The 21,757-nt window shown below is 58.5% G+C and overlaps 2 protein-coding genes across 15 annotated transcripts in view; one reads left to right on the top strand and one right to left on the bottom strand.

Moving 5' to 3' along the window:
* Window positions 1-13,459, top strand: part of GNG7 (G protein subunit gamma 7) — a 79,264-nt gene extending 65,805 nt beyond the window's left edge. For 12 of the 14 annotated variants that reach the window (XM_055804899.1, XM_055804904.1, XM_055804898.1 and 9 more), the window contains 2 exons: window positions 4,971-5,089; window positions 8,585-13,459. In XM_055804899.1, coding sequence (XP_055660874.1) covers window positions 5,009-5,089; window positions 8,585-8,710 — 207 coding nt within the window. In that variant the 5' untranslated portion in view covers window positions 4,971-5,008 and the 3' untranslated portion in view covers window positions 8,711-13,459. Of the gene's footprint in view, window positions 1-1,705; window positions 2,708-4,970; window positions 5,090-8,584 lie in introns of those variants that run through there. The other 2 variants (XM_027796242.2, XM_027796241.2) reach the window with 2 other exon arrangements.
* A 6,440-nt stretch (window positions 13,460-19,899) lies between these two features.
* On the bottom strand, window positions 19,900-21,621 carry GADD45B (growth arrest and DNA damage inducible beta). Its single transcript, XM_027796416.2, has 4 exons — window positions 21,334-21,621; window positions 21,141-21,242; window positions 20,728-20,941; window positions 19,900-20,562 (listed from the first exon to the last, which is right to left on the bottom strand). Exons 1-4 carry the CDS (start codon window positions 21,369-21,371, stop codon window positions 20,449-20,451), a joined length of 468 nt encoding a protein of 155 aa, XP_027652217.1. The 5' UTR covers window positions 21,372-21,621; the 3' UTR covers window positions 19,900-20,448.
* Window positions 21,622-21,757: the final 136 nt, after the last annotated feature.

Here is a 21,757-nt window from a genome sequence, read left to right as displayed (position 1 = left end):
GCTGTGCAGAACAGATACTGGGTACCGACAGTGGAAAACAATCCCGTATAAATGCCTTTTCATGCTTGGAACACGCAGAAACACCACTGGAGTACCGATAGTAACATGCTGCCTGAAGCACCCTGCTTTGTAAGCACTGAAAAACCTTTTTTGCTGAAGGTACATGAAGAATGCGAACACAAGAAACCTGCTCCTGTAACTCTTACTGTGATCCTTTAAACTCTTTTGTTTAACGGCAAAACCTGGTCTTGAAGAGGGCATTTGTGGTTGTTCTTGAGTCAAAGACTGAGCTGATGCAGGACACAGTTACGAGCATCCTGACCTGCTTTCGGTTCAACATATGCAAACCAGTTTAAAACAGCAAATCCTGGTTGTCCCAGAATTTATCCTAACTGAACTGTTGGGACTCTGTCCTCAAGTGCTTTTCCTAAAATAGGCAGAAGTGCTCACGGGATGTTTGCCCTGGAGCCAAATGGTAACTTGGGACTTGTTTGCTTCACTCTTGAGCCTGTTCTGCCCCTCGCCTCACTCCTGGCTCCCTGTTTACTTGCTGCAAGATTTCATAACCCTCCCTCACTGCTGCTTTTGTTGGCATTGACCTTGAAACACCACTGGATAATACTATCATCACCCGTGCTCTTGTGTTCTCTCACTTTTTATTAATTTTCAGTGTTTAACTTCTCGATGCAGTATCCTACAACCAGAGAGGTGCGAAATGTTGCTGCAGCCTGAGCCCTGTTAATACCTCCGCAGTCTGGGATCTGCAGCTGCCTGCCAGATCGCTCTGCTGCTGGAGGAACAGGGACAGCAGCCCAGAGAGCTGCAAGACCGTCTGATGACTTAAGCCCTCCTGGAATTGCTTACACGACAGCATGAAAACAGCATGCCAAGTGAACGTTGCATTAGCGCAATAGGAGTCGTTTCTGAAAATTGGGTTATCCTCCCTGGGCAGTGCTGCCCTTCCCAGGAATGCTGCCGGGGAGAAGCGGAAGATGGGTTAGCCAGGAGGGCAGAAGTTGCTCTGGCAAAGATGCAGGAAGATTTATTTCCTGCTGAACGATGTCCGTTCGTGACTCAGCAAAATGTGAGCGGCGTGGTTGTTGTGCAGAGTCACGAGGAGATACCAGGAAAGGGCCAGTCTGCCCTGGCCAGGCGCCGGCCGCTCTCCGTGGGCAGGGGCAGTCGTGGCCAAGCACCAAAGGCTTCGCCCGCCTTGCCAGAAGGAAGCCTGGCTGTACGGATTATTTCTCCGCATTCAGATGACGGAGTGGAGGCAGGAGGATGTGCACAACGTCTGGGTGTCCTGACTGTCCTGGGCTTCCTCCCCAGGCCCAGCTGCAGACATCACCTTCCCGTCCTTTTCCAAATGCTGATTTCTTTAAAATGTAAAGATTGGAAAAGGGACAATGTAACTGTGTCCTGCATGTCATCCTGGTTTGCATCACACATACTTTACTCTGCTTCTGTGTGGCTTTTTTCCAAATTCCTTTACCTCACGAGTTATTTACCCACCCCTATAAGCCTGCTTAATGACATCTTTAAAGTTTGTTTTGGCTTTTAAAAAATCCTGAGGACGCCCTTCGTGTGCTGTGCAGCAACCCACTGCATCTTTTGTATTGATGATCTCCAGTTGCTAATGACGCGCTCGGTTAATTATTCACCAAGGTAACAGAAGCTGGTTTTAAATTCCTGCCGGGCAGCAGCGGTCCTGAAGCGTGGCCGGGTTCCCTGACCCACACCAGCAGCCCGGGCTGGAAGGTGATGCGGGTCCTGCTTGGCTCTGCAGAGCCTGGGACCACACGGCTGCAGTGCCGGTGCCAACCCAACCACCCCGATCTGGCTTGGCCAGTCTGGACTGGGAGCCATGGAGGAGCCTTAGGGATGGGCAGCCACTGCGGGCTGCAGCTGGAGGAGGATCTGCATCCAGCAAGACTCCCCTTGATGTTTCTGAGAGCTCGGCTGCTGAAATTTGTACTTGGAAGTTTGACGCGCTGTAAGAGGAACCGCGCCATCAGCACGGCATGCGGGGAGCCACTCGCTCAGTTCCCAGTTCCCGGAGGGAGTCCTGCATCGTGGCTGCTGGGTGACAGAAGCTGAGGAGGAAGCAGAAGCTGCTGCTGCAGATTTTGCTGCTATAAAACTACTGACTGTGCTCAGTGGAGATGGACGCTGCACTTTATGCTTGGGAGAGGCAAAGTGCATCGCTGCCGTAGGCGGCGCAGGGTCTCACTGGCTGGCAGGTGATGGTGGATAGCTGGAGAGCGGTTGGCAGCACAGGGGCAGGAAAAGGCAGGTGCCTGCCGGCTTTGACACTGTAATGACCCCAGTAAAGCGTCATTTCTGATTTTGAAGTGTTGCTTTTGCTTTGCAAAGACACCATGAAACTGGGCTACAGGGAGAGCAGGGAGTAAAACTTCTCCCCCGTGCCAAGGACTTTTAAGACACTAGTTTGATAATTCCTGCCGTGCAGCAGGACTCTCCATGCTGTGCTTGGCAAAACTCATCCTTTCTTCAGCCCCGCTGGTGTCCCCTGTGCAGCCCGAGCCACAGGATGCTGCAGGAACGGGCACACAGGCTTTGCATCTCCCGGTGCTGCAGCAGATGCAGAAGTTCCCTTAAGTAACTTGCCCTCGACTGATTCATCAGCCTTGTTCCATAAACAGGAAGCTGGGAAAGTACAAGCAGGTGATCTCGTGCTGCTGCAAACGTAAATTATATCTGATTGTTTGTATTTTTTTCCTCCAGCTGCCTGCTAACTCTTTATCCAGGTGAACAACTGTTTTGTCAATGAGGAGTGCACTGTTTGCAGTAGGGAGGTCTTTCAAGTTCAAGGTACAGATGTAGAAAGAGCTTGACTTTGAGACAGCTTTTCCTGGCCCTAATGCTGCCTGCACTATTTTGGAGTGCTTCATATCAGAGCAGGGAAGGAGGATCCTTCCCCCAGGGACCAGCCCGCTTCTTTCTCCCAGCTTCCACAGTGCCAAACTTTATTTCAACAGTGTGGCTCCCCATTGCCCTGACTAATGTCTTCCAGGACCGGAGAGGCAGAGATTTCCAAATAACCCTGCTAATTCAGGGAATTGTCCCATGGCAGAGTTGGTAACGCTGGCTGAAGCACCGTTTGTTTTCTCCCACAGCATTCAGTGTTGCAAATGAAGCTGAGGCCGTTCAGGGATTGAAAAGTGCAGCGCACGTTGCATGCTGCTGCCAAGCAAAATAATCCCCAAGAGTGCTGTTGTGGTCTGAAATAAACTCCCTTAATGTCTAAACATAGGCGAGACAGCTCAAGTCTGCTAGGATTTTAGATGGGGCAGACACTCCCCTCTCTTTTCCCCCCAGTAAAGGCAGCAGTTCAGCATCTGCTTTGAAGCTGCGGGTCCTGGGGAGAAGACTGAAGGAGTCTCTAATTAAAGCTAGCACAGAAGGGCTGCAGTGGGCGGCTGGCTGGGGCGCTGGGAGCGCCACTGGTATCTGACCCTGTGTTTGCTTTGGCTCTTTCCTCCTCCCAGCATCCTCTCCTGATTTGTCAGGCGGTGGAAGGTGGGAGGTGGTACTCACTGCAGCCCTCTCCCCCTGTTCCCCACCATTACAGACTGGTCAGGGGCTGAGTCACTGCCGGGCAGGGCAAGGAAGCGACTTTTCCTGACACCTCTGCAGCAGCCCCATGGAGATGATCAGAAAGAAATGACCTGAGAGCGGTGTCTGGCCACGGCAGTCGGGCTCGGACAGCGTGGCCAGAGCTGCCCTCCAGCATGCCACAGCCCTGGCTGCTACCCCACAGCTCCAGTCCCAATGGCAGTGATGGATTATTTTGGTCTCATAGACAAACTTCTTCAGTTGCTGCTTTGAAATTTCGAGGAAGGTTATTTAACCTGGGACGCCCGGCTGCAGCATGGGGGTTGCAGGGACGCAGCCTCACGTGCAGGTTGCACCCAGATGGGTGACAGGTACATTAAAGCCCCACATTCAGCACAGCTGGGGATAGGTGCAGGGTTTGACAGCTGGATGGGGTCCACAAGACCCTCGAAGGCCGGACACTTGGCACACAGAAAGGAGTTGTGCTTCAGCAAAGCTCTGGTCCTGCTGCGCTCTGGCTCCAGCTTGCCCTGCAGTGCTCTGCTCATTTCCACATTCAGGCAGGCCCTTATTTTGCACCATTTTTGTGGAAGGTTCGTTTGAGACATGAGCTGTTGGTGCCTCTCATGCTTTTGCTTCCCCCCCATATCTGTGCCCATGCCTTGCTGCTTGTCCCCTGCTTCCATGCAGTGCTTTGGCATCTGAGAAACCTCTGCCTCTTGCCTGAGCCCTGGCTTTCCACCCAGCCTGGGACCATCAATAGCTCGTCATTTTTTACTCTGCTCTTTTGAGGGACATCAATTTGCAAAATAATGGATTAATAGCATAGGTCTGAGTTTGCATGGTGTCAAGTCTTTCTAGTTGCTGCTTGGAGCCTCGCTATGCCAAGGAAATCCTGGCACAGGAGTCAGGGCAGGACAAAGGTGGCGGTGTGACAAGGAGATAGAAAGTGAGGGTGAACATCCAGGAACTGTGTGTGGTCACGGCCGAGCAGCATTCCCGTCCGTGTTCCCCCTGCCTGGCTCGCTGCCAGCAGCACATGGCAGGTTACACGGGCTGGAAAACTTCGGTTCACTTTTCCAGTCAGTCAGTTGAATACATCTGGCAGGGCTTTCTGCAGAAAAAAAGTTTCATTTTTCCCCTCTCGTCGGCAAGTTTCTGTTTGGTTTATTTTTAATTTAAAAAAAGGCTGAAAAGAGTGCTGTTAAAGGAAAGGAGAACTTGAAGCAAAATCAGGAAACGTTAAGTTGGTGTCATCAGTTTAGAGCTCGTGGAAGCCCTTTGCACGTGGCTGTTGGTGGTGGGACACAGACCCTTGTTGAGACTGTGCATGGTGGCACGGCAGCTTCGTGCACGATGCCAAACCCCCACCCCACCCCCTCCTTCTTTTGCAGTATTCTCGCGTGCTGGGGCCTGGAGCCGATGGCAGACAATGTCCACAACTAACAACATAGCGCAGGCCCGGAAGCTGGTGGAGCAGCTCCGCATCGAAGCCGGCATCGAGAGGATCAAGGTGAGCACGGGAGCTGGAGCAGCATGGCGTGCCATGCCTGGGATGGGCAGGGACAGAGCGGGAACGGTCCTTGGGCGAGTGCTTTGGGTTTTCCCCGAGCACATGCATGCTACTGTGACGCCTCCGGCTCACATATTGCAGCATTTCTAGACAAGACCTTTTCCTGCAGGCACTGCTCGTACCAGGAGGTAAGGGCGCAGCCTGGGCAGCTCCTCCCAGCTGTCAGAGGTGGCTGTGCCATCCCAGGGCAGACCAGCCTCTGCAGTAAGTCAGTGGGGCTCAGCTGGGCACATGCAACCTGTAAAGCACTGAAGCTGCAGGCGCCAGCCCCAGCCCAGCTCCGCCAGGCATGCTCGTGTGCCTTCCAGTCTTGTTGCCCCATTTTTTTGCAGGTTGGCTTCACTGCCCATATCCATTTTGTCTCAGAAAGTTACTTGCCTGCGCAGTTACTTCTCAGCTGCTGCTATTCCCATCTCTCGCAAATGAAAAAGGACGGTGGCACACCTTCACTCTGGTTTGAGGCATGTTTATGGTAGAACGAGGGAAAGTTAATTTTGTGCTGCAGTTGTCCAGGATAGCAAACTGGAGTCTATTCTCAGCTGTGTGCTGGCTCACCAGTCATCTACTGGGGCAGCAAAGGAGCCCCAGAAATAAAGCTCCCTTTGGCAGTGGGGGGTTGGAGCAGGTAATGTGCTCACAGCCACAGCGTCCCCTGAGAGTCGGGGACTGGGTCCTCCAGGAGCTTTCGCTCTATTCTGGGAACCAGCTCAGTGATTGCTGTCCCTGGCCTTGTTCGGCCACGTGAGCCCTGGGGAACAGCCTTTGCTGGAGACAAATATTAGCATGTGGGCAGCAAGTGCCTGCTCTGGGAGCAAGGCGCCCCGGGGCACGCTCTGAATTTACGCCTTTTAAGCCATGGAGGAGCTGCACTCCTCACCCAGCTCTGCAGCCACGCTGCATCTGGGCTTTCCCTGCCTTGGTGGGCAGCAGTGGTGGGACTGCACCACTGCCCGTCCCTCCAAGAAACTCCCCAGAGGGGCAGGAAGGAGGGGAGGGGCGAGATGCAGTCAGGGAAAGTCACCTTTCAGTAAATGACACAAAGGAAACCCCTACGCTGGTGGTGAAGGGCACAGTGAAACTGAAATATTGTTAAATGCACGGGTGTTAAATCCACCTGATAGTTTTTAATTTTGTTTCTTGGTCAAAGAATGGTTTCTTTGACTTTCAGTCCTTGCTACTTCTGCAGCAGCAGGTCCTCTGTCATCTCTGGCTTTGCTGTGCAGGTGGAGCTGCTGTTGTTGCTTTGAGTTATCTCTCTTTTTTTTTTTTTTTTTCTTTTTTTTTTTTTTTAAAGCCGTGAGGTTTTGTGGCTGTTTTTAGGGCCACCACTTTCCAGACTATAGTGATGAACCCATCAGCAAGGCTGTTTTAGGGAAGACAGAATAAATTACAGGTCTTCCCCCAGCACAGACGTTACTGACTCTGCTAAGAATTACTGTGTCTCAGCTCCAGGATCCCAAACCGTGCATGCCGAGGAGGAAGGAGGGTGTGTGTATACTTAACAACCTTTGTAGCTGGGACTATCTTAAATGCTTTACTGGGAAAGAACAACAGTGGTGGGACCACAACATGCTGCTATTTAGGCTGAGTGGCGAAGACGTGCTGTCTGGGCGAGCTTGCAGTAAAGCTGTGATCCGCAAACCCAGCTCTCGGGGAGCGTGCCAAGCCCACCAGCTCCCAACCAGGGTGTCACACGCCTGCTCCGGCTCTCCGGACCTCGCGGCTGAGGTCAGCGAGACATGCGTTGACCTGCAGGTGAATGAGCTGATACCCTTGTGAGAGGAGGGGGATGCGCTGCCCCGGGAGCTGTTGGTGAAGCTGTGCTGGCAGCAAGAGCAGCCGAGGGAGGAATGCCCTCCGGTCCCTCCCGGTGAGGTCTGACGGGGCGCCGGGTGCTGCAGCCGAAGCAGAGCCCTGCCGCCGCGCTGCTTCCCTGCCCCCAGCCCGCACAGCCGTACACACCTGGGGAAGGGCCTGACTCCTGCCAGCTGCGTCCGGCTCAGCCTTCCCTTCGCTTCCGCAGCTGAAGCTGGAGCACAGAGGTTTCCAGGCCACTTGCTCTCATAACAGGTTCAGCCATGCTGCCAGCTCGCTAATCTCTTTCCCCTTGCTTTGCTTTGAGATTAGGAGTAATTACTGTCTTACGTGAGTAATAGGTTTAAGGCAGAGCCTTGACCTTGTCTCTGCAGAGCAGTTTGGCTCTTGGATCCCACTGTACGTGATAAGTATGTTTAAATGCAGGCCAGCAGCAGCTGGTGTTCGTTAGACGTGTTCCTTACTGGTTAGGGCACAAATACTTAATATTGCAAGAATACCTAGAGGCTCCCACGAAAGCACCTTGTCTGATGCAGTCTCTGGACCTGCCTTTCCAGGAGGCATCAAAAAAAAGGGAGAAGGATGCCCGCCCTGCAGCGTGGAAGCACAGCTTGAGTGGTTTGCCCAAAGCTGCAGAGACCCGGGGTTTTGTCACAAGCGCCGTTTCTCCTCCTGGCTTCGCACTCTGGGTTTTGCTGCTGAAAGATGGAATAACCACAGCACGCGACTGCAAAGTCCTGCCGGGCAGGCTGCATCGCTCCGTGGGTGCCCGCGGCCGGGGCGCTGGCTGTGTGCAGGGTGGATGACCCCCAGCAGTGCTGTGATGGAGCGGGAGAGCTGGAGCGGGGAGGTGGCACTCGGTGCTTTTCGTCCCCCTCGGTCACGGCTCGGCTGGGGGGGTGCATCGCCTTGGTGCCGAGCAGCCGCAGAGAGCCAGGGACGGGAACCGCTGCCGTAAAGCTCTGCAGCTACAGCAGGTCACATCTGGGCCTTCCAGATGTGGTCTGGTTGCGTCCACGTTTTGTGTCTGCCCTACGTTCAACCATCTATTAAGTTAATTAGAAAAAGAGGGGCTGCTGTTGGTCTCTGGAGCTGCTGGTCCCTCCCTGCCTGGTTCTGCCGGTGCCTCCTGCCCTCCCAGATGGTGCAGCCATGCTGCTCGCCCACCACCACCGGCCCCTCCGCTGGGCTGCTCTGGGCTCTCAGTTCCCAGAAGACGTCTTTGAACTAAAATAAGCAGAGCCTTAAGTAATAGTTTCTAATGGTTTCAAAACCTCTGTTTTTAACATCAGAGGATGGCCGCTCTCAAGCAAGCTTTTTTTCCTTTCTTTTTTATCCCAAAGCCCTTAAAAATGGGGACAATAATATCTTCTTTTAAATTTCTTGCTCTCAGCAGGGAGTGTTTTTCCCGTACTCATCACTTTATGTCAGGCCTTACAAACTTTTTTCCACGTCCATTTCCCCTTTTCATTTGTCACCATCTCCGTAAAGTTTCTGTTACAAAAAGCTGAACGTCAGTTCTCATCCTCCCGGCGGAGCCTGGGAAGCGCTCGGTAGTGCTGAGCTCTGCTCCATCACCTGAATATTCTCACTAACCTTCTTCTTTCTGGCAATATTTAGGTCTCAAAAGCATCTTCTGAGCTAATGAATTACTGCGAGCAACATGCCAGGAATGACCCGCTGCTGGTTGGAGTGCCTGCTTCGGAGAATCCCTTTAAGGACAAAAAGCCTTGTATCATCCTATAGTTTTCCTCGCTCCGGCACATGCGATCTCTCAGGCAGGGCACCGTTCTCCATCGACTGAAACCAAGCTACAAACTTACAACTGCGCCAAGGGGTAAACACTAAATGTTGGGTTCAAATAGGACTTAAAGCTCAAAAAAAAAGACACAAAAAAAAAAAGACAAAAGACAAAAAAATTGCAAGTGGTTTAGGGAAGGGTGTCTACTCCTGGGCAGATGCCGCACTGAGAGGGGTCAAAATTTGAAAACAGAAAAAAAACAACAACCTGGGGTTGAAGGGTGGGGGAAGCATTTTTAATAGTGGCATTTGAAATTGGTACCAGGGTGGTGGAGGCAGCGGGGGGGTATTGTGTTTGCCAGTGGGATGCAAGACCTGAGTTATCGCGACCTTGCTCATAGAAGCTTTGAAGAAAGCTCTGAGTGGGTCTGATCCAAGTAGTTTCCAATTAGCGCATCATTGCAGGAATTCGCTCTGTTTCTTGAGAGGGAACAAGGGAGAGGAGTCCAGGTGGGGAGCTATTTTGTAGAAAACTAGTACGAAAAAGAAAAAAAAAAACCCAAAACCAACAACCCCAAACCAAAACACAGCTTGGAAAATTGCTGTTGCAAATGGGTAAAGCGAGGCTGGGGGGCAGGAGGATGGAGGCTGGGGGGCTCCCTCCCCACGCTGCATGGGGGCTCCCTCCCCACGCTGCATGGCTCCACTCGGACGAGGGCACGGCACCGCAGGGAAACGCTCTCCAGCATCAGATCCATCAGCCAAGAGAGTTTCCGTGAGCAATGTTAGGAAGCCCGGGGCATGGGAGAGGCCAGACTCAGGCCCCTCTGATCGCTTCTGGGGTTTCTCTGTGCTGTTACCACTGTTTTTTCCAAACGGGACTGTACCAGGGGCAGGGGGAGGGAAGGGGCTTTCTGTTGAGCAGTATCACATGAGAAACTTTTTAAAATTGGCCTTTTGGAGAGTTTGAGTCCAAAACACTAAAATTGGCAGGTTTACCAGCATTTCCCATTTCCCTTTTTTTCACTGAGAGTGGCAAGTGGAATTTGTTCCGCTAAACCCAGTTGGCTCGGGGAGATGAGGGTAAGACTGCAGAAGAAATAATTCATTTCGCATCCCTTGGAAATCTTGAAATGCGATTGAAACGGGGAGCGCTTTGTTCACTGACGTTAAACGCACACGCCGCAGAGCCGGGGGTAGCCTGGCGCGGAGCAGCCCATGAGGAAGAGGGGACGGGTAGGTGAGCCTTCCTCCCGCCACCTGCCACAGAGCCCTGCGTAGCGACGGAGCCCAGCAGCTCTGCGCTGGGGCAGGTGGATGCTCGGGAGAAAGATCAGAGCTTAGGGAAGTCCCACCGCGTCCCTCCTTGTCACTGGAGCTGCTGCTGCCGGCGCGTCTGAGCCGTGGCATCGCTCACCGGCTCCCAGCTCTGTCGGGGACACAACGGGTGCCGTGCGTTGGGTTTAAGCGACCGAGCCCAGTCTGGGTCCACAGGGCAGAGCCCAGGGCTCGGTGGCTCTGTGGGGGACAGCACGGTTCGGTTTCCAAACCAGCACGCCAGTATCCATTCCCAATTATCCCAAATGCAGGCAGCCCATGCTGGTGTGTGAATACAGGTGGTGCCGAGTTTTGTTTTGGGAAGAGAAGGGGAAAAAATAACCAATACGTCCCCGATGTGAAATCCTGGGAATTTTCCCATTCCCCCAGTGCTTTCGATTTGGTTTGAAATGCCATGATCTCCCACTGGGATGGAAACTGCACGTGGTTGAGCCCTTCGTGGGGCTGGGAGCGCTTCCCATGGCCGTGGCCACCCTGGGGAGAGCGGGGCTGGAGGAGACCCTCGGGTTTGGTTGTCAGGGGACCCCTGAACCACGCTCACACTGTGTCATGGCTGGGTTGGAAGGGAGGAAGCCTTACAGCCTGTACTGGATGTTGCGTGTGCTCAAACTGGTCGGCATCGCTGGTCCGGGCAGGGCACTGGGAGGCTTTACTGGCCACTTGCCAGAGGTTGATGGTGTTCCCAGCACTGTTGCTGGGTCCCAAGGCACTGGGAGCCGCACGGGGTGATGCCGGTGGCTGGCTCGAAGGCAGGGAGAGGAGCAGAGCCTGTGGACACGTGGCTGGTACCTGGGGAGGGCGGGTTGGCATCTTCCAGGAGGAAGGGTGGCTTCGGAGGGGCTTCCTCCCACGGCGCAGGGGTGGGCTGCGGGGTGTCAGGCTGCGCGCAGCTGGCCCCTCTCCAGCACTCACCAGCCACCTGGGTGGGCACCGCTGGGGGCTGTGGTCAGCAGAGCTGCTCCATTTACACCTCTTGGTTGCAGGTATCTCACCATCACTTTTTTTAAGTATGCCATCACTTGCCTTTTTAAACAAAGTTGGAAAAACCCCACGTTTTTAACACTAACACAAACCACAGCACCTCCTGGGTACATCCTGCAGCTGCTTTCCCAAGATCTTTTGCTGATCTGAGCGTTTTAAACCTTCCGTCTCCCTGCCACTGTGTTGTGAGTCCTGTCCTGGCACCAGCCTTGTGCCAGGTCGCTGGTGACCCCTGGGATATTGTCCCATCCCGATGGGAGCACGGGGGGACACAGAGCTGGAGGGAACTGGATTTATTTCCCTCTGCGGCCATGCGTGTCCCCAGCCCGGCACCATGCTGAGCATCACCCGGCAGCCCCGGCACAGCAGCAGGCAATGCCTTTTTGTTGTTGTTTTCTGATTTTTAAATCTTTCATCCAGCATTAACTTCAAGCTCTCAAACGCCGCACCTGTAGCAGGAAGCGAGCGCAGTCCTGAGGTGCCGCCTGGGTTTTGCCACAGCAGGGCTTTCTCTTCTCCGTGAGGGAATTTCCTCTGTCCTTAATCTAGTACAGTTCCAGCCTTATTTTTCTACTCCAGATTGCTGATTCTTCCTCTATGTTAGAGACCAGTGCATGGTGCTATAGCCGGTGACCCAGGCAAGTGCCCGAGCTGCAGGTCAGCCAAAGCCACCTGCACTCCGCACGGCAGCAAGCCAGCGGCCGAGGTTACAGCATGCCGCTGCTCCGCTCGGGATCCGGGCCGGGGCTGTTGGGCCCCCCACCCGTTATCGGCTTGTGGTGCCCGAGGGGGCTCCCCGACACCCCCACCCAGGTGGGTGTCAGCCCTGCCTGCGTCCAGCCCTCCCCAGCCCCTGGGGTGGCTGATGGGGTGGCTCAGACCCGCGGCGCTGGGCGGGGTGCTGCACCAGGAAACACGGTGGGATGCTATGCCGGCAAACGTGGCGAGATGCTCTGCCGGCAAACACGGTGGGATGCTGGGCCAGCAAACGCAATGGGATGCTGGGCCGGCAAATGTGGTAGGATGCTCTGCCGGCAAACGCGGTGGGATGCTCTGCCGGCAAATGCAGTAGGATGCTGGGCGGGCAAACGCGGTGGGATGCTGGGCCAGCAAACGCAGTGGGATGCTCTGCTGGCAAAGCCAGCCAGGCACGCCACAGTCCAGCAAGTTGGGGTCAGTCTGCCTCCCCCCTCGTCCTTCCACCCGCGAGGGCCACACTCACCCCCAGTGTCTTGCCCTGGCCGTGCCGCGGTGCCGGCGGTGGGATGGCCGGCGAGGGGCGAGGCAGCGGGTTGAGGTTCAGTGTGCGGCCGGAGCTGGGAGGAAGGCAGGGAGCATCTGCTTGGGATCCCCCGGGAGCCTGGGGAGAGGGCTGGGGGCTCCAGGGATGCTGGTGGGCTGGCGGCAGCAGGGGCCTGCTGGCGGGTGCTGGTGTCTCTCAGTGAGCAACTCGTTAGATGGAAAAATCCTCGACTTCTTTTTTTTTTTTTAATTTTTTTCCTCATCTGAGTAAATCAGTGATCATACTGTAGATGTTTTTGTATAGCATAAATATAAGTGCAAATTACAGTAGTTGCTTGTACTTTGTTAGTGCATTTGCCAAAAAAAAAAAAAAAAAAAAAAAAGAAAGAAAAAAGGGAGAAAAAAAACAACACAAAAAAAAGACACTTTTCAGGACTTTTTAAGTGCTCCAGATCACGAAGGGGAATCGGAGCCCGTGTGCCGCTGCTGGGGTGTGGGGCAGGCACTGCCAGCGGCCCCGGCTCCACAAAGGCCTTTTTTTGCCCATAAACACATGCCCGAATCTGTCTGGCGTTTCTTTTTAGCATGTGGTGAAGCTGTTGCCAAAAATAGGAAGGAGAGAGACTGCAAAAGAAAAGGGAGAGAGGAAACATTGCTTCTATTTAATTTTTTTTTGCTCCATTTTCCTTGTCCTTCCCTCCCTGTCTTGGGGACCATCCTGGTGGCGCAGCCGGAGCCGGGAGACGCCCGGGCACCCGCACGGCACCACCATTGGGTCTGGTGGCCTGGTGCCGAGCAGATCCCCCTTCCTCCGAGTACTTAAAAAGTCAACTTTAATTAACAAAGTAAAAATAATGCATTTACTTCATCAAGCAGAAGCCACGCGTCTTGATACTTTGCGCTCTTAATTTTTTCTCTCTGGACTATTATTATTATTATTATTATTATTATTATTATTATTTGCCAAACTCTGATCTTGTTGCCAAATGCCAATCAAGGTTTGTAAAGACTGTACTTAGGAAGTAATCGGTGTCTGTAACGTAGGCTCCTCATAACGTCCACATTTTTGGATCTCTTTGATTTTTATTTCTGGTGTGCCATAGACCAATTTCTTGCACAGTGTTTTTTTGTGGAATTGTTGTTCAGAAGTGAATTGATAACACAATAAAAAGGCTCACTTTTCATTTTGCCAGATCTCCTGCCCAGCCTGTCCTGCGTGGTGGGTGCTTGGTGGGTCTCGGTGATGGCATGTCTGTCCCCCCCAGCTGCTTGCCCTTCCAGGAGGAGCTGGGCTGCAGGAGGGGAAGGCGTTGGAGCTGGGTGATGATGGACCGACCCTTCCTGACCTTCTCCGGAGCTGGCATCAGCGAAGACCTTCCTTCCCTCCCCCTTCCTCATCACCCCCTTCCTCCTCGCCTCCTTCTTCCTTGTCCCCTTCCTCCTTGCCCCCTTCCTTGGGGCGTTTCGCCCTCCTGCCCTGGGCACCTGTGCGGGCAGGATGGGGCCGGAGGCTGTGTAGGATCCCCCCGCCCCCCCGCCACAACCCTCCCAGGGTTCACAGCCGGCAGAAGCAGGATCCCCTCGGGGATCGATCCATTTCTCCCACCCTCAGGGGCTGCCCACACCAGCCTGATGCTTCCCAGCACTGGTGGCTCCTGCCCTGCCCCAGCAGCACCGGAGCTGGCCGTGGGGCATCACCAGCTTCCCAGGAGGCACCAGGGCCTCGTGTCCGTGGGGCCGGCGCCAAGCGAAACCGAGCGAGGTGTTTCTTCCCTTTTTGGAGGAAAGGGACCCCCACCTGCCCCGGCAGCGGCCCCTCTCCCCGCTCAGCTCCCACCCAAAGCAGCGCTGGGGCGGGGGGCCGGGGCGGGCGGGGGACGCGGGCACCACGGGCCCATTCCTGGAGGAGCTTGGGGCAGCTCCTGCTCGGCAGGAAAGTGCTGCTGCCTGCGGGAGCTGGGGGGCTTCCCCAGGGGCCTGGGGTCACGGGGGTCTGTGTCCGACCCGAGAAGAGCGGCGGGGGGATGGGCGGTGGGGTGGGCAGGGGGAGGGGCAGAGGGACAGACAATGGGACGGCAGCAGGACAGGCAGCGGGCAGCCCTGGCCGTGGACCACCTGCCTGGCCCTGCCAGCTGCTGCTGCCAAAGGTCTGAGCTGTGGTCCTGAGGCCAAGCCCATCACCCTGCGCAGGGGCTGCCGGCTGCAGCGCTGGGCCTCGGGGGTCCGGTGCTGATCCCTGGGGACCGCAGGGCAGCGGAGGGAGGCGAAGGCACCCCGGGGCCACAGGGGAGCAGAGGGGACATGGTTTCCCCCAGCAATTTGGCCAACAGCATCTTGGAGAGACGTGGCCTTGCTGGAGCCACCGGCACCATCTCGGGTGGGGTCAGTGCCAGCCCTGTCCCCTGCCACAGCCCAAGGTCCCCTGTCAGTGTCCCACGGCCAGGTGGGGATAAGCAGAGCGGCGCCGGTGGAGCGGGCCCTGCACCCCCATTACACAGATGCTCAGACTCCCCCAAATTCACGTAAAACAATGTCGGGGTGGCCGGGATCGGGAAACCCACTTCAAGGGGAACCTGCTGGGCGCGGGGCCCTGGCAGGACACGAGAGGCCACTGGACCCTCCTGCCCGCACCAAGCTGGCAGCTCGGGCACCAGCCAGGGATGGCTGGCTGGTGGCATCGAGCTGGGAGCAGCTAAAAATAACTCATCCGCCTTGGCCAGGCTATTTTTAGCCTCTCGGCAGCTATAATTATCTGCCCTTGGCGTCGGGGCCGGGGGAAGCTGCTGGCACCGTGGGCCGAGGCTGCAGGGACGTGACATGGGTGGCCCCATGGGTGGACATGGGTCCCACCAGCGTTTGGCACCTGCAGCAGCGTCCGGGTGGCACCGGGGTGGGGGTGGGGGCATCACCACGGCTGGCCCCCCCCAGCCCCAGGTACATCCCAACATCCCCGGGGACACACACAAGGGACAGCTCCGCTCCAGCCACGGGGATGCGGGGGCCACCCACGCCCCACCACGGTGAATCCCTCTGTGTCCCCCAGCCCCCCCCACCCGCCCCCGCTGTGGTGGGGGATCCCAGGCCCCGTTCCCCGGTGTGACACGGGGGTAGCAGGACACCCACAACACAGGGACCGGGACGCCATGGGACAGGCTTCCTCCTCCGGCATCCACCCCCCCACACACACCATGACATGAGGCTTCATGGCGGGAGGGGAGCGGGGTGCAGCGCGGGGACCCCACAGCCCATCCACCACCGGGAACCACACCAGCTCTGTGCCTCAGTTTCCCAATTGCAGCACAGCCCCTCTCCAGGGGCTGCTTGTTGGCAGCTGGGGCTCGGGATGGGGCTCGGGGCCACAGAGGGTCCCACGGGGTTGCGGGGGGGTGATGTGTCCCCCGTCCTCTGGCAGCCCCCATGCTTGGGGGGTGCGGGTTGTCTCTCCTTGGGTGGATGCAGGGGCGTTTGGGGACAGAGCCTGGGGACGGGGCCAGCCCCGCCGCCTGCTGCCAGCAACCACCCAGACCAGACTCATAAATCAGCGGCTGTGGCCTCCCCACGCGCCGGAGCAGGATCCGGCCCAGCCCTGTCTGGCTGCAGCTGCTCCCGAGCCAGGAAGGGGCTCGGTGTGCGCCCCCCCAGCCAAAACACCCCCATCCCTGAGTCCCCCTTGCACGCATTTGCACACATTAATGCACACATGCAGCCCCCCATTCCCTGCATGAATCTGCGGGGTCCCGGTGACTGGGGAGGGGGGGTGCAGACGCAATCCCCGGAGGCCCGATTGTACCTGCACCCCCCCGAGTCACCGGGACCCCTTGCACCCGCAGACACGCACACAGCAGCTCCTCCTCCTCTCCCAGGAACCGCTCTGATCCGTGTGCCCAGACCAGGGAGGGGGGGCACAGATCCAGCTCCCCCTTGGCATCCACTGCAGCCCTGCTGGGGCCAGGGGTGGGACATTTCCCATGGAGAATGGTGGCAATGGTGGAAAATGCCAGCGCGTGCCAGCTTCAGCCACATCCCCAAGCCACCATGGTGCTCGCGTGTGTCATGGCACACGCGTGTGTGTGCCGTGTGCCTGCAGGCGTGTGTGCACATGCGTGTGTTTTATTGCTGTGCTGGGATCTGGGGGGGGCTGGCTCGCGCAGGGTGTGTGCCCAGCACCCATCCTGCACACTCGGGCTCCCAAGGTCTAATTATTACCCAGGATCTAATAATTATCAGCCAGTGCTAATACTCCTGGCATCGGGCTGGCCCTGGCCCTGGCTGGCTCCCCGCACCGCCGGCTCACTGGCACTTTGTACCGGGGAAAGGTGTGTGGCTGCCAGCCTCGCTCCAGGGCCCCGCCACGGCCCCGGTGTGGGGGGCCACAGTGGGGTGGCTGGGGGTCATGGTGAGGATGCTGGGGGTCACAGTGGCCAGGATGCTGGGGGCTACAGTGGTGGGGATGCTGTGGGCCATGGTGACGGGGCGGGGGGGGGGAGGCACACCTTCTCACCAGCCGAGCCAAACCAGCCCAGGACTCCCACTCCCAACCCCGGGACCCCTCTCTCTGGATCCCCTCGCCCCGGTGTTGCAGTGCTGGCAGGGTGCCTGCGGCCGCCCTCAGTGTCTGGGCTGGCTCTGGCCGGGTGGAAAGTGCTGCTCAGCACCCAGCGGGATCCCCACCGCCCCCAGGACCGTGGTGACTCAGGCCAGCCTGGGGACACTGCAGCAGGGGGGCGGGGGCAGGGACTCCTAGCTGGAGGCTGCAAGGGGCCAGCTGTGGCTACAAAGGCAGGAGATCCCATTGCCCCCTTCCTGCTGGGGGGTCCATGGGGAGGGTCTCTGGGGTCCTTGGGTGGGGGGGGGTCTGGGGCAGCACTGGAGGGTCTGAGAGGCGTCCTGGGCGGCGTGGGGGGTCCTCTCCTGCATGACCCACCGCAGGATCAGGCCCCTGGGGTGCAACATGCTGCAGTCTGGGGGGCCCAGGGAGGCCTCTGTGTCCATGGGGGGTGACAGGGACAATGTGGGGGATGGGTGGCATGTGCATGCATGTGCGTGTGTGTGATCCAGCACGCGTGTGGGCGGTTCCATGTGTGCTCCAGGGTGGGCTGTGGTTGGGGCTGCACCATGGGTGGCACTCAGGGGGTGCTGAGGGGGGGCGCCGGGCGCTGGGGGGCTGCTGTGCTGCTGGGGGCTGCAGGGGTCTGGGGGCCATCACCCACCCCACCCCCCGGCACCGTGGGAGCGTGACTCAGCCTGGGCTGACACGCTTGTCACACGGGTGGCTGTGCGGTGCTGGCACGGTGTGTCCTGCCCGGTGACACCAGGGGCAGGAATGGCCAGGCTGGGGTCACCAGGGCCTCGTGACCCACTGCCAAACCAGTGACATGAGTCTGGGGGGGCTCAGCCCACCCCCTGGCCCTTTCCCTCACAGTTTTCTCTGGGTGCTCCCAGGGACCATCACTGATGGGTGTCCCTGAGCCGTGCCATGCCGTGCCATGCCATGCCGTGCCGTGCTGTGCCCCTTGCCAGCAGCCTGGGGACACAGGCCAATCTCCAGCCGTGTCCCTCGCTGCTGCCCCCAGGCTCACCCAGCGCACCCCACGCTTGTGCCCCACTGGGGATGCAGAAGGGAGTCCCCATCCCCCCCAAACCCTGGCCCTGCCGGGCTGGACGTGGGTCTTGGGGGTCTCCCTTTGCCACATTGCGCTGTGGGCGGGTGTCTTGGCCCAGCTGCAGTGGGGAAACTGAGGCTCAGGAGGGTGGCGGTCAGGTGAGGACGGCTCAGGGCTGTGACTCACCCCACAGCCCCGCAGCTTCTCAGGACGCCTCTGTCCCTCTGTGTCCCCCGGTGTCCCCCTGTGTCCCCGCGTGCTAGCGGGTACAGCCGGGGTGGGGGGTGGGGTGGCTGATGGCCGCAGGCAGAAATCACCCTCCCCGCTGGGCTGGCTTGGCCCCCCGGGGGGCTGGGGACCCATCCTGCCCCACTGAACCAGCCCCATCATGCCCCCCGCCCCAGCCCCCCACGCTGAGCTGAGACCTGCCAGCTCATCGCAGGCATGGCCGGGCAGACCCGGTGGCCCAGGTTGCTGACCTGGTGGCCCAGGCTGGGTGGTCCTTTGCTGTGTCCCCCCCTGCCACCTGCTGCAGGGTGGGGGCCGGCCAGCCCAACTCTGTGAACTGGGGGGGTTGTTGCCCCCACCCAGGGGCTACCTGGCCCCATGGGACCCCCCAAGCTACACTGGGGGGGACCCGTGGCCCCCACCCCAGGGATGGCTCCAGCCTGCGGTGCAGTGGGTGGGAGGGGGTGGCACGGGTCCCCACCTGCCTTGGTGGCCTCAGCCAGGTCTGTCACATGCCACTGTCCCTCCGTGCCTCAGTTTCCCCCTGCAGTCAAAGCCCAAAGGGAGGGCACAGGGCATGTCCCTGGGATGTGATGTACCCTGGGATGGCCACCGTGTCCCCAGCCAGAGGGGACGGTCACTCTGTTCCCGGGCAGGCTGGACACCGTGTCCCAGGCGGGCAGGATTGCACCCCTCAGCTGAGTCCCAGCTCCCTCCCGGCAGCCTGGTGCTGGCCACGGGGCTGGCACAAATCCCGGCCCTTGGCGGGTCCCCACGCCCCAGTGGGACCCGGTGTCCCCAGCCACGTGGCTTGGCTGAGGGTCATCACCCCAGCCTGACACCGGTATCCACGGCATGGTGCCCAGGGACGTCACGTGTGCATACATGTGTGTGCATGTGTGTGCGTGTGAACCAGGGCAATGCAGCGGGGGTGAGCCCAGGTCGGGGCTTGCTCCGACGTGCCGATGCCGGCATGCTTGGAGCGGGGCTGGCAGCTCCCACACCGGGCCCTGGCACGCACACGCGTGTGCACATGCATGCAGACACACACCCCCATGTGCCCAGGCTGGTGGCTCCTACCCCCGGGAGGGGTCCCCACACCCCACCGTGTGAGAGCAGTGGCACTGGGGGAGCAGCTGCCCACCTGCAGGTCGCTGCCTCAGTTTCTCCTGAGCCTTCGGGCTTCAGCACCCCCCTCCCCCTCCCCCCAGATCCAAACACCCACTGGGGGGGTGGGCTGCGGGAGAAGAACCCAGCAGTCTGGGCAGCCATGTCTAGGTGAGGGGGTTTATCTATATGTGGGGTCACCCCCTACACAGCTGCAGACCCCCACCCACCCCCCAGGCTGTCGGCACCTGCAGTGCCAAGCACAGGGCGAGTCCCAGCTGCTGGGGACCTGGGGTCCCCCCTAGTCTGGTGAGCTGGGGTGCATCCTGGCCCCAGTGGGTCCCAGTTCCCATGGCTGGGTGGTTTCTGTGGTGCATCCCAACCCCCCCCCCCCCCCCACCGTGGGGGCATGGCTCAGTTTCCCACGGCTCAGGCCTCCCGTGGGCTGCCAGCCCCAGGGGTTTCCCCAGCAGGGGGGGGAGGGGGTTCCCCTTCCCCAAGCGGCTTGGGGGGTGGTGGCCCACACACGGGTGGGAAATGCCCCAGCGCCCCCCCACAGAGCCCAGGGAGGGGGTGGGGAGTGGGGCTGGTGCCAAGTGCAGCTGTGGGGGGCCCTTCCCCACCCCAAAACCCACCCAGGAGCAGCTGATCCCACTCCCCGTGGGAATGGCTCTGGCAGAGGAAGGCAGACATTCATGACTTCGAACATTTTATTGCAAATATTTTTTTTTTTTAAATCAGTATAAGAATAGACTCTGGAATAGCTTCAGATCAGGGTCTCCAAGTGGCTTGAGTGCAAAAACTAAACTGGTGCTGCAGGTCCATCAACACGGACAATAATTTATCCCTTGGAAAAAAAGCAGTTCGTTTGCAAAAAACCTCCATTGCTCCGCAGTCCTCGCCTCCGCTGAGCCACGGATGCCAAAAAAAAAAAGCAAACCAAAAACCAGTCGCCATCTCCTCCCCACGCTCCTCACGGTCCCACGGTCCCCGTGGCCAAGCACAACTCCTCGGCACGGCTCCGGTGTGCTCCGGCCAGCGTCCCACCGGCACGGCACGGCCACCGTTCTTCCCATGCCCACCGGTGCGGCCAGGCTGCTCCGTCCTCCCTCTCCGGTTAAAAAGAAAAAAAATAAATCGGTGGGTGTTTGGGTTTGTGGGTTTTAACTGGCTGTTTCTCCTTCCTTTTTTTCCTGCCGTTTTACTTTATTATTTTTTTTTCTTTTCTCCCTGGCTGGGGCCAGCTCAGCGCTCCTGCAGGCAGACGTACGGCACCCACTGGTTCTTGTCACGGCTCTCAGCGCAGTAACTCGCCACCTCTGCCAACCCTTGGCTCTTCCAGGCATCCGTGTGGGGGTTCTGGGGAGCAAAAAGCCACCAGGTTTTAGTGCCACCGCCGGGTGCCAACACGTGGCCCTGAGTCCCCACCACGCCACCCCAAAGTCCCCATCCTTGGCGCAGTGCCTGGAGTGAGTCACGGGGCGAGCAGCGCGTGGCTGTGCCGTGCATCACTGTCCCACTCACCGTGACTAAGAGGCAGTGGAGGTCGCGGGGCTCGGTGGCCGGCTCGGGCTCGCCCAGGATGGTGGCCAAGCGCTGCATGCCCGAGACGCGCAGGATGTGGATGTCATTGTCACAGCAGAAGGCCTGGATGAGGGTGAAGTGGATCTGCAGGGCGATGTCACCTTCGTCTTCCTCGTCGGTGGCCAGCACACACAGCACCACGCTGTCGGGGTCCCTGTGGGGCACAGGGGGCGTTAGGGGGGGACAAGACCACCTCTGCATGGCACAGCTTCCCACCTCGGGGTGTCACCTCGTGTCACCCTGGCCACCCCCCACATGAGCCCTTTACCCAGAGCCAGCCCAGTGCTATCTGCCCCTGGATGGGCACCCCCGCCCCGTGCCGGTGATACCCAGAGCCCCCCCCCGATACTCACACGTTCATGAGCTTGGCAGACTCGTAGACCCCCACTGTCAGCCGGTCCTGCCTCTGCGCCGCCACCAGCACCCGCTCCACCGCCTCGCTTACTGCCTGCATCCTACCGGAGGGGCGAGAACAATCAGTCAGCACCGGCGACATCAACGACAAACCCCCACCCCACCCCAGGTTTCCACGACCACTCCACTTACTTGCTGCTATCGCAGGGCACCAGCTCCTCCAAGGTCATGGTGCAATTGCAATCCGGGACGGGAGCCTAGGGACCGCGGCTGGGAGGCAAAGCCCAAGAGTAATAATCCCGATAGTGGTCGCGGTGCTGTCGCGGTGCTGTCGCGGTGCTGTCGCGGTGCTGTCGCGGTGCTGTCGCGGTGCTGTCGCGGTGCTGTCGCGGTGCTGTCGCGGTGCTGTCGCGGTGCTGTCGCGGTGCTGTCGCGGTGCTGTCGCGGTGCTGTCGCCCTCCAGCCGTTGCCACAGCTCGCCCGTTCTGAACCAACAACCGCGCCCGGCGCCGCCTTTTATAGCCTTCCATCGAGGGGCGGTGCGTTGCTCGGCGCCCCCGCTTCGTCCATTGGCTGGCCAGGCACAAAGCAACGGGCGGGCACCGCGGGGATTGGG

Source organism: Falco peregrinus, chromosome 5 (genome assembly GCF_023634155.1).
Source record: "Falco peregrinus isolate bFalPer1 chromosome 5, bFalPer1.pri, whole genome shotgun sequence".
In the NCBI taxonomy this organism is placed as follows: domain Eukaryota; kingdom Metazoa; phylum Chordata; class Aves; order Falconiformes; family Falconidae; genus Falco; species Falco peregrinus.
The sequence above is the reverse complement of the archived record's forward strand: the minus strand, read 5'-3'. Positions and strand labels throughout refer to the sequence as shown.